The 12,590-nt window shown below is 42.7% G+C and overlaps 1 protein-coding gene across 1 annotated transcript in view; it reads right to left on the bottom strand.

Annotated features, from left to right (window-relative positions):
* The window catches only part of Cpsf5 (cleavage and polyadenylation specificity factor subunit 5), a 50,468-nt gene extending 41,628 nt beyond the window's left edge, over positions 1-8,840 (bottom strand). Inside the window, exon 1 of the mRNA XM_067130405.1 lies at positions 8,342-8,840. Within this exon, the coding sequence (XP_066986506.1) occupies positions 8,342-8,460 (119 nt within the window). The 5' untranslated portion in view covers positions 8,461-8,840. The remainder of the gene's footprint in view (positions 1-8,341) is intronic.
* Between the last annotated feature and the right edge of the window lie 3,750 nt (positions 8,841-12,590).

Here is a 12,590-nt window from a genome sequence, read left to right as displayed (position 1 = left end):
GCTTGTCCACTGCAGCGTCCACCAACTCTCTAGGGAAGAGAGAGGTAGACCCCAGCAACGGTCCGTTCTGGAGGGTCATTTCTGACTTGGGCCACGCGGACCTGGCGAAGCGAGAGAGAATGGCATCTCTCCGCTTCAGGACCAGGTTGGCCCACAGGTCTGCCATCTGGTGGGCGAAGTAGGAGATGGCTCTACCTCCAGACTGACATAGTCTCCCGAAAGGTACGATAGCGCCCGAGGAAGCAGCCACTTTGGATACTGTGAATGACCACAGATCCAACTAGGAGACTGCCTTGAAAGCTGCCATGGCGGTGGCTTCCAGGGTTGCAGCTTCTTGCTGAGAGATAGAAATGTTCTCTGCAGTAAGTTGCTGCAACGAGAGACCCAGGCCCATGCAAACCAGGTCCAGGTCAACCTGCTTAGGCGGCAATGACCTCTCAGATGGCGAATAGAAACGCTTCTGACCAGGCAGAGGAGGGGGAAGCAGCTTGTTCGAGTGGTTCAATAGTAGTGAATTGTCCTGCCCAGACATAATACCATTCACCTGATCGAGGACGCCATCAGCAAGCGTGGACCACGGCAGCCCCACTGAAGCCTTGGGTTCCTTTTTGGTGACGGCAAACCGGGTCGATGAGAACGCTTCCGCCTCGGCGAGGCATTCTCCTGAGGAGAGCAGAACAGATCACTCGAGTTGAGCCATGCACTCAGCTCCCCCGAGCCAGGATGGCCACGTGAACATGGCCGGGGACTGGGAGAAGTCGAGCGTGTGGCTGGCCGGCGAGAACTTGCGCTGTCCTCTGGACACACCCCAGTCTTCTTCGAGGCCGAAACCTCTTGGGAAGGCTGAGCAGGGGACCTCTCCTCTACCTCACCAGGTGTCCAGACCCAAGGGACTGGCGCACCTTCCCGAGAACCTGGCTTGGCACTCGAAGAAGTCCCAGCAGGAAGGGTTGGAGCACCTGCATGCCCGTACTCTTTCTCCTGTCCTGTTCCTGAGTCGGTGCGGAGAGAGGTTTCTCCAGTACCAGACTGGGGTACTTGGGTCTCCTTAGAGACCTCAGTATAGTAAAACCCCTCCCCCCCTGCGAATACTTAGAACCCCTCTAAAAGTACTTAGAACTGCTTATTTTGATAAATACAAAAAACCCTCTAAAAATGCTTATAACTGAGTATTATAATAGTTTTATCACAAAAAGTGCATTCAGTCATGAAAATTATAAGAAAATACAGTAATCAAAGAATATTTCTCATTGAAAATACTGAGAATGGGCGAATTTTCCATGAATAATGGGTAAATACATTCCAAAGAGAAATCGGCAAATATGTAAGTCCACGAATAGTGGGACCACGAATATGGGGGGTTTACCGTACATAGCGCGGCTCGTGAATGAGCATCCGGCACAGTCCCGCTGGCCTTAGAAGCAGGCTTCTTTGGTGCAGAGGGGGTAGTGCAAGCCGCAGTCTGCACACCCTCAGCTCCCGATACGACTGACCAGGGATCAACGTATCGGTTCCCTGGTCCGTGGACTGGGAAGAGCCAATGAGAGATCCCACTGCCTTTCCTGTGGAAGGAGGCAGTCCCTTAGAAGTCTCGGAGCGAGATTTCTAGGGGGGAGGGAGGGGAAGAGACAGGCTGCTTCTTCTTTGGCTGGCGAGCCTTGGAAGAAGAGGAAGAGGTAGCAGACGACATGGACGACGAAGACGAAGACGACGACACCTACCTTGATCTCTTCTTCAACTTCGTCATCTTCCTCAGAATGGCGGTTAGATACCCCATCCACGAGGGGGCAGCAGAAGACGCAGGTGCAGCCAAGGGGGCCAAGGAAGTGGGCACAACCGGGGCAGCGGAGACAGTGCTTGGGCCAACAGCTACCGGGGCAGGTGGAGCATCGCAGGAGCCAGGAAAGTCAGTAGACGATGTGTGGGTTGACGGCATGGGTGGTGCATGAGAAGCCATGCTGGGCCGAGAGTCAGGATGGCCAGGAGCCGGGGCCGGGGTCAGGAACGAGTGTGGGTTGGCAACGGGAGCAGGCATAGAAATGTATGGCACTGATGAAGTCACCATCCTTGAGGAGCCAGGCGGGATAACAGGGCCAGGAAATCAGGAAGCAGCGGCATGGAATGGAGTGTGGCAGGAACGGCCTACACCTGGGTGCCCAGGTGCGAGGCCACCGTCACAGGCAGCTTCCTGAACAATGACATGGTGACGGTCGTGGTGGTGGATGTGGTGGCTATGTGGGTGTCACCAGAGCACCTGACAGGTGGGATACTAGACCCTCCAGTAACAGAATGCCAGGCAGAGGTGAGAGCGGGTACCTGGCTACCGAGAGACGCTTCCACTGCCAAGCCTGAGGAATGAGTGGGGTCAAACACAGAAGCCTCTACTCGCTCCAGGGCAAGAAATTTGCCCCCGGAGCGAGGAGAGGCCCCAAAGAGGACGTCTTGAACGTCCGCTCCCCCACAGCCTTCCACACCCAACGAAATGAATGAGGAAGGGGAGGGGGAGTCCTCACCCAAGGGACAGGCAGCAAGAAGGGGAAGCTTGCCAGGAGGGAGAAACGGTCCCGAAGGGTCAGCCACCATGCGAGTCGTCAGGGGCGTGTTACCCATGGACAACACCTTGGCGGGTTTCCTATGGTATTGTCTCCTCCCCTCAAACTTTGCCCACTGCTCGGTAGACCAGGAACAACACTCTCCACAAGGAGAAGCATGTGAACACACACGTCCTCTGCAGGTGGGGCAGAGGGCATGTGGGTCCATATCCACGCTAGAGAGAAAGGTGTTACATTTCTTTCCTCCCACCCCAGGACACATGCTGGGGGTAGGAGGACTTATGAGATTTATCCACATTCATGGTAAGAACAAACAAAAAGATCCCACCAGGAAAAACAGCTCAAAGACAGTCAGGGCAGAGAGCGAGAAACACACGTCTGCAGCACACGATGGCCGAAAGCAAACTGGAATGTTTACATCCGGGCAGGCTGTACTCCCGCCTACCAGACGGTAGTTAATTGCCTAACCACCTTGTTCGAAAGTTCAACAGATGTTTCCAACTGCGCTGAAAGTAATTCCTAATGTAAAAGACCGGCGGTTTGTATATTGTGTCGGAACAAACTTTCATTTATTTATCATCCATTCCCTTCATTCTTTTCCTGCTGAGCTGTGTAACATCTTCAGCTTTGCCCCAATTTTCATATCTCATTTAACAAATCCTTAAGAAAAGGCCTGTAAGCCAGTTTCAAATAATAACAACACAACTGGCACGTGCATCAAAAAAGAGGAATCTGAATCTACTGATCTGAAATACGAATGAAAACTTTTGAGGTAGTCAAGTCAGTGGGAAAAGATAGATGTGAAAGAATCAAAATACTGTATACAGGTATACAGATGATACTGAAGAGTTTGGACTTTAAGCAATTGAAATTATGGAACATGGGAGACAAAAATATTTTGGGAATTTGCTTTCTTTACATCTTTAGCTGAAAACCCTTAAGGAGACAGTAAGCAAAGAGTTATAAGAAAATGTGATAAATACATAAAAATGAGGGAATAGAAAATAAGAATGAATTTCAACTCAATGATATGATAAAACAGAACAACCAACAGAAAAATTGGCATTATAAAGGTTTGGGGAAATCTTTTGCTGAAAAAATAGTAAGCAAAACAACTGGATAACACCATGAGCACTGTAACTGAGGAGTTGGCATGAGTAGTGGCTATGTTGGTCATAGGGACGAGGCCATATTTTCAATGCAGAGCATCCAATCCCAACATAACATTGAACAGAAGTTATTCATAATGTTCTAAACCATAAAAAATTACCTTACTTGGTCAATTACTGCCAATTCAGGGATTACTACTTTCAACATTAATAAATTTTCTATAGTCCCAATTTGATGCAACTGGTGGTCAGGTGCAGCACTCTCTAATTGTTCCTGATTCCCATTTGGTGGCACAACAAACACCTGATGAATAGGTTGCAAAACTTTTAAACCCAGCCAATCATATGCTCAGATCATTTCCTAGGCCTTTGAGATTTTCTCAGTCTAACCAATTAGAAAGCATTATAATTAATATACCTGTGCTTTAATCCAAAAGCATGCATTCTTTCACTTCCTAACCACTCCAATGGAACACAGACCATAAAATTCACCGACTGGATCATTGATTGTGACAAATTTAATGCAGAGAGAGGTCAACTTTCTGCCATGTAAACTACCAAAACTTGCCAAATCCCAGTGCCAGTAGGGATTACTGCGGGATTTCTCCAGCCACGTCAAAAATGCAGTCATGACTAAGCATATCGCTTACATGAAGGATGGAGCTTACATTCACACCAGCCAATCCACATTGTTTTAGGAGTTAAAAATCATGTAGTCACCAGGCCCCATCGACCTACATATAAAGTATATGCTGGGGTCATGTTTGTGACAGGTTTTAGCATGATATTCATATTAAGCACATGAAAACATCTTAAGGGGAGCGTTTGACGAAAAAATCGAAGAATCCAAATTTTTCCTGATATTTCACATACAGACTCTTACACCTCTTGACTATATTCTCAGAAAATTTTATTAAAAAATTCGCAATAGTTTTGGAGTTATAAGCCAAAACCGTAACCCTACTATCACTGAGAAAATTACGTTTTTCGTATAATGTAATGAGAACCTCAGTATATCGGTAGTAATTTCAATTTAGCTATCAAAGAAGAATATCTAAATGCGGTATATGGCAACTATATCCTACGCAAGTGCGTAGAGGCTCTGCTGGCTGAAGGAGTGTACCCACTTGGGTCATCAGTGGCAGCTCAGCACTCGATGAAGCAAGACATCATGCTGCCCAACCTCGTCCGTGTTTTGACACACTTTTCATTCAGCGCACTTATATTACTTTGCAAGTCAATTTTTTTTATTTCTCTTGGCTTTGTTCAGAAGAAACCATGCCGAGACCAAGAAAATTTATGAGGCTCTCACCACAACTGAGCTTCTAGAGAGATGTGTGAGAGGTTTGACACAAAATGCGAATGAAAGTTTTCATTCAAAAATGTGGCAAAGAGCAAAGTAAAGTTTGCTGGACTTCAGCGTCTTCAATTTGTGGCAGAAACAGCTATTCTGGACCATAATTTTGGTTACCAGAAGTCATCTCTTCTATAAGAACTTGACATCAGTCCCGAAGTACTAAATGTAGCCTTGAACATTCAAGATACAGAGAGGAGAAGACACAGCTTGACGAAGACTGTGAAGCCAAAGAAGGAAACTAAAAAGACTCAGGATTATGCTGCAGGAGCCTTTTAGCCACATTGTAATTATAAATTAATAACCTGGCCACAGAGAGGAGTGTGGGCAACTCTGACACCCCCCCACAATGTGGGATAATACTCTTTCCAAGAGAGAGGAAAGAGGGAGACCAGGAGCCTAAATATATAAAATATAATTCAATATACATATAAAATAATAATCACAGATAACACTAATATGATATAACATATCAAATTTGTAATAAACACCTCAAAGTGTGAGACAACAAGCAAATAAATGGACAGACAAGCAAAAAAATGTCATCATAAAACTTTGGAAGCCGATATCTCAAAACTAAAGTTATTGACCTTCAAATGGAAACTCAGACGTAACGAATTCACCCATCTCAATGAAACAAAAAGCAGATGAAAGCTAAATAAATTGTCTACAAATTACAGTTTTTTTTTCTTTTGTCCCAAAAATATTTCTGGGATTTATTTTTCCACGAAATCGATCCATGATTTTTCAAAACTTGAAAAATATTTGTAAAAATAAAACTGAAAAAAAAAAAACATTATTACTTTATTCTAATCTATAATACCTGTCTACCACATAAATTTCAGCTCTTATGTTGCAATAGTTATGGCTGAAATTTTTTTTAAGAATTTTTGGGGGGCCAGGGGTACCAGAGAATGGGGGTGATAAGGAAAATATGAATACTGACCTTTTCGCTATACATAAACTAACCAATGCCCAAAATTTCAAACTGATTCATGAAAAAAAAAAGTTATTAATAAAAAAAAAAACGATTTTTTCAAATGCTCCCCTTAAGAAAAAAAGCAAAATTATCCAATACTGAGGGCTGGTCTTGTAGTACAATAATATCAATGTTTTGTTTTACTAGGATATGGGTTACGCACTACACTTGATATGCATGAATGTATTCATGTTGGTAATTTTTTTTTGTTTTGGGTAGAAATAAGAGTAAGATGCAATGCAAATACTGGGAAGTTGCTGGTTAGAAAAAGTGGTAAAAAATAGTCATGCTGACAGTAAGGGGAAAAGGGGAAAAACAAAAAGGAGTGATTTAGGCTATACCAACAATAATGGTCATAACTGCATAAAACACAAGATGGGTGGTATGCAGAGTAGGGAAACAGGGCTAGCATAAGCTTTGGTAACTTGAACCTACTACCAGTCCATGTGGTTGATGTTTAGTTACTAGGAGATTCAGGAGAGGAGAGGGCAAAGCACCCTTGGCTAGGTAAAGGTACGGCATCCTAAGTCAGGTTAGGAAGGCAAGTTCTGGTTAGGTCAGGGCACAATGCTCTAGGAAAGGTTAGGTTAAAGTTGTTTGGATTAGGTTGTACTCAATGCCAACATTGTCTCAATGGAAATTTAGTCCTGCTAATCTGTTTCCTGTATTTAGTGTTGCGTGGGGGGTTACAGAGAGGCTATGCCTAGAAGGCCAGGTCAGGGCATTGTGCAGCAAATTTTTACAACAGTTCCAACTCCATTTTTCTAAAGTAATTATGTATTTTCATGTGTGTTTTAATGTGTTCTGAATGGTTATGATAGTAATACATCAGGGAAATGAGTTGTTTTTGAGTTACTAGCCTATACACCTCTACTACATCCAACAAGGTTAGGGACCCTTTGGGAATGGGGGGTTTTGGGTGGGGTAAATCACCATGGACACAAAACAGCATTTGAATTAATGAATAAAATGAGGTAAATCATAGCATACCATAGTCAGGCAACGTAGGCTAGTGTAATGTAGCCTAACATCCCTTAACCGCAAGGGGGTGGCGGAACGGCACTTCGCGCCTTATCCGCATTTATAAGGATTCTTGGCAGGCACGTATATACTGGCAGGAGGTAATGTTGCGCTGCGCGCGCCAGCCACAGGGATTACAGAAGGTAAATCATGTTACAATATTATTTTAAAAACAATTATAAATTTACCTTACTTGGATAGACACAAACGTTTTGATGGGTTATATCCAGAACAAGATGGTTGTGGCTCATCTACAGTGTCATTGTCGTCGTCATCAGAAACTGATTCCCTAGGTGGTGATGGTGGTTGAGTGTCCCTTAAAGGTGGACATAATTTAGCAGCTTCAAGTAAACATTGGTGTAAAACTGAACTGTACTGCTGCAGGTAACACTCCATGTTGTCTTTAAAAATCAATGCATTGTGTTCATTTTCAAAGAAATTGTGAATTAAGCGAAAATAAGGTGAACACGGACTGGACATAACCTCACTCTATGCCAGACTTCAACCAAATGACAAGCGAAAATGTCTGACACCTGTAAGATTTTCACAAGGTCACGTGACTCCTAGACAACACGTAACTACCCACAATGCAATTTTAAGGGGGAAAAAATTTGCATCAGAACCACAGTGCAGTTCTAAACAAAAACAAATTCGCATCAGATCACAAACTGTGTCCGTGTTAACATAAACAAAACACTTAGAATTTTTTCGAGGATGGGAATTATATAACCATTCATATCTCGAATATGGTGAATTTCCCCAAAAAAGTGTTCAGAGACAAAGTTTAATTATTTTTTATGCAAGATGCATCTATTATACTATAATTATTATAGAATGAGCTGGAACTATTGTAAAATAATACCCATTGTGCCTTAGCCTAATTCAGGTAAGTTTAATTAGTGCTGGACACAGTAGTCTAGGAAACGTTAGGCTAGCTTTGGACTGTTTTCACAGTCGGATTTCTGACGCCTGCCCCCGTCACCCTACTCTGCAGCCACTCCCACAAGATAACTAGCAGGAAATATATATGGGTCTACCCTAGAACTTGACAGGGAATTAGCCTATGGTATTGGCATGGTCGGTAGTGGTCACAATCAATCACAAAGAGATAGCCTATGCACTTGGAAAAAACATATACTTCACGTGGAATAATGCTGTCATACACAAGCAAATACAAAAAGAAAATTTAATCATTATGCCTGGCTACAGACACGAACCTACCCTACTCAGCCTAAGCTATTGGTTTAGTTGGGGACGATTGCGGTTATGCTCCCCTACATCCATCACATAAATTATAAGCAAAACAGAAATCTTACAAACTCCTTACAGGCTAATTGTCCTGCTAGTCCCTGGTGCGCTACTTCCATTATATTTTGCACCGTAAGAAGCAGGTTGTGAATTTTTAGGCCAACCAGAATTTGAAGAAGACCGTTTCGATGTCGCCATGTTGTATAGTTGTTGTTGTAAACACTGGCTTCGCCGCAAACAAAAACGTTGATTGGTCGCTTCTTCTTCTTTAAGAAAAAAAAAGGGATATCCTTTTCTTATTATTTGGTTTGTAATCTTTTTTTTATTGTTGCGTGGGAAGCTTGCCCATACGAATGGGAATCACCATCTTTTTTTTTCATTTTACCTAATTTGTTCCTGAATTAACACTTGAATTTCTTAGTTAATCATAAAATTCCTATCAGTAGCAGGTTTCTCCGTAAATTTTCTTTCTGGTAATTTTGAGTTATCGGAGGCACTTGTATTTGGCAATATAAACGTAAGCTTATCTTTAGTAACAGTAGCAGTATTCACAGGCCCAAAGAAAATTGTCATTGCCAGTTCATATCCAATGTGAACTTTTTGACCAGTTGGTTGCGCCAATTCTTCTTTACGGACTTTACGTGAAATTAGGGGCTCTCAAAAGTTAGATCATGTTGAAGTTTTTCACGAGAAATTTCTGAAAGACCAACTTTAAATAAAGTAAAGCTCAGCAAATGCTGAATAGGACCGGTTTAGCTTGGCCATATTGAAAGTCCTGGTCCAGCTCATATTACTATGCTGTAAAGACGAAGCACCACGGCAGCTTTGCTTTTTTTCCCCCTCTTGTTTAATAAATATTAAAACAAGTTATTTTTTATAGGTAAATTAACCATCACTGTAAAATATATTTCGAAATATTTCTATTCTGAGGTTTATTGTAGTTGAAGTAAAGAATTGTGCAATCTAATCTGAAGTCTCAAATATTTGTAAACAAAACATACGAAAGAGAAGCAAGCAGCCATTTCTTTCCTTTCTAAGGCCTTGGCTTTAGAACGGTGCTGAGAAAGAACAGTTAAGTAAGGAATGCTATAAAGTAATTTTGACGTATTTGGAATAATTTTAAAAAATTAAAATACATGCAGAATCCGTAGGCACAGGTATCACTTGCTAAGTTAAGATTCTTTTCCTTTCTGTTACCCTTCATAAAGGCTGTTTTTCCTTATCGCGATGGTTCAATAACTTTACCACAAGAAATTATTTTTATATATTCGAAAACAATTTGTACTTCGATAAGGGTCTGAATAATCTGAGGGCATAGGTCTAGCCTATAATTTATAGGCTACCAAATTTCATTTTGTTGCTATTACCAATCTATGAGACATTTGGTTCGATGAAAACATACATAAGCCAAGGTTTGTTACGCAAAAAATACAAATATTTTTCACTGCGATTAGAGCAATAGAAGCTCTCTTCTAGGATTTGGTTAAGTCGTCCTAAAATACTTTCACTGTAACATGTTTAAAAGACGAGACTTGTTGACAAAACTAGGAACCTAAACATCTACTATACTAAGCCTTTTCAATTACGGACAAGCTGGTTTTTACTTTATATGATGTGGCATATATAAGATGAATGAAGTTGCCATTTTAAATCTGAAGTCGCCATTGCCCTAAGTGCCACATGTTTAAAGTATGGCATGTTGACACAGAAAGGATTTGCTACAAATAAAAAAGAAACATTGCTATTTTAACCCAAAATCGAGTAATAGTAGTTGTTTACGTTTTGTGTCAAGAATTTTGCCTCGACCATTGTCCTGGGCAGGGATACTCAGTCAATAGACAATAGATTCGAGCCCGGCAAACAAGGTGGCGGCAACACTAAACACGAGTGGATTTTCTTATTTTACTTATACAAAAATAATCTGTAGTACAAAAAATATACCCAAACTATTCAATATTATGTTAATACGAAAAATGTAGGCAATTTTACAATAGCTGGGTTTACAAAGAAATTCATTGGCGACGAGGTCAAGCAAGATATACGAATGCATAAATGAATCACAAAAATCGTAGACGAGGATTTACACTGGGATATTTAGCACTTTCGTTTCATAACGAAGTAACGTAGGCTTCGGCTACCGATAACTTACGGTTAGTTTGCTAGCTTACGAATTGAGCAAGAACAAAAGATGAATTCTAGAACACGTGGGCTGAAGTCAAGGCGCAAAAGTTACATTAAGTTCCTACAAAATCACTGAAATCGCAATTTAATCGAGCCTACGTTTTACCCATTGGTCCACTAATGTTGTGTTATTTCGTTGCAGGTTGTAAATAATACAACGGCTATTATGGGCATCGATTAAATTGGACCAAAAACACTATAATTACCTAACGCCTCGTGGCCGATCTACTGCACAACACAAGAACGCATCTGACATATGAAGTCTAGAAATGAGAGCGCGAATGATGCGTCGCTTGGCTTCACCAAGGAGCATCCTCTTTAGAAATCTCAAGTTCAAATTTCTTAGTTTCATAGCTAATTTATCAAACGCGCAACGTATTGTGTATTCCTCAATAATAAAAGACGTGTAACAAAGAAAACAGTAATAGCATTTCGAATCAGAACCGACACATAAAAACTTAATGTAAAGGACCTCAGATTTGTATAGTTAGGAAAAATACAATTTACTTTTAAAAATTGTGATTTGTTCTGACACGATATACAAACCATCGGTCCTTTACATTAGGAAGACTCACTGGTTGGAGGAACGAATCTGAGTGAGTCTCTTGAACTGACTGGAGTTCTGTACACCTGGGCTACTTCCCCTGGTTGAAAGAGCGAGGAGGAGTACCGTGCCTCTGACGTATTGATCAGAGTGTAGGAACTGCAAGATCAAATGTCAAGCACTGGACCTTTTTGCATGAGTGAGGAAACGTAACCCATACGAAATGGGCTGGGAAGAATCTAAGAGTCAGAGGCAGTAAGGAAAACCCGAGATAGTGTTTCCCTTATTGCCAGTCTCTCCTTCCTCCCCTTGCTAGTGGAAGGAGTGGAACTGCTTCTATGATTCTAGAAGAAAAATAGAACGGGTGCTCGATGTGTAGTCTTACCACATCTGATGCCAGATCCAGCAAGTATTGGTTCAAGTCCTATTCTCATCCCGAAGGACGAGAAGTAGGAGGACAAGGAAGGAGGAGAGGCCAGTCACTCTCGGTATCCTTCTCACTTCCAGAACCAACACCTTAGGCAAGATGCTACTAGTCCTTGAAGGAGCCGGGTAAGAAAACACAACTTGTTGAGCAGCCACCACAGGACAAAGGAAAAAAGGTTCCAAGGGCCTGTGGGCAAGACCACAGGCCGACGAGAGTGTGGTCTATGAGACCACATGTTGCTTCCAGACCGACAGAAACTTCCAGAATGCGAGGGATGGACCAAGCCCCATTAACGTCATGAGCTCTCAGGAGGAAAGTACTGGTATCTTCGTTGCCAGCTGCCGAGTACCTCCTTCGATCACTTCACGAAGCCAGGAGAAAGATGTGTCCTTGGACACTTCTTCCTTGGGAGAGATCGTACTAGCAAAAACGTCGACGACATCCAGGTTAGGAATATTGAGCCTTTTTGGAAAGTACCACAGCTCCCTAATAGGACAAGGTAACGACTGATTCGGATCATTCAGACAAAGTCCAAGGGGGAGGGGAACAAAAAGGACTTGAACCCAACAAAAGATGCCGATGGATTCAAAGTCCACTTGCGATGTCTGAGAAAGAGTCGAGGTATTGATCCCCTTCACCTGTTCTTCCATCTTCTACGCCAAGGCCAGAGCAAGATGAGAGATGGTCTGTCCGATGACTCTCATAAGGGTGCGTGCAGAGCAAGGGACGAGAACCCTAAACGAGAGTCACATGCCACCCAGGGAACAGTTCCCTGGGACAGCAAGACCAAAGAAGCTTCTCATCCGTGGCTAAATCTCGACTGAAGAGACTACTTCAGATAGAAGACTAGGTCGCAAGGGCCAACATTCTTCACAAATGAAAGGGAGAGAAGCAACCCTCGGCGGAGAAGATGAGGAAGTCCAGACTTGAAGAGCAACTCTGACCCAAGAAGTAGTTCCGTCAACGACACCCACCAGCGAAGGGAGATCCAGTCCCTGGGACAGTGTTGCACAGGACTGCAAGAGATATCCAGCTGTATCTGTTGCTGCTCAGTGAGAAAGCCTATGCTTGCAAGGAAAGCTGGAAGGTCTCCCAGTCCTGAACACACAGAAATGTACTGCCTGAAGAACTGCTTCTTGTGTAGCTGCCACAGGAGGTTGGGTCAAGCAGAACTCC

The sequence above is a fragment of the Macrobrachium rosenbergii genome, chromosome 3 (assembly GCF_040412425.1).
Source record: "Macrobrachium rosenbergii isolate ZJJX-2024 chromosome 3, ASM4041242v1, whole genome shotgun sequence".
Classification (NCBI taxonomy): domain Eukaryota; kingdom Metazoa; phylum Arthropoda; class Malacostraca; order Decapoda; family Palaemonidae; genus Macrobrachium; species Macrobrachium rosenbergii.
This window is presented reverse-complemented; position numbering and strand designations above follow the sequence as displayed.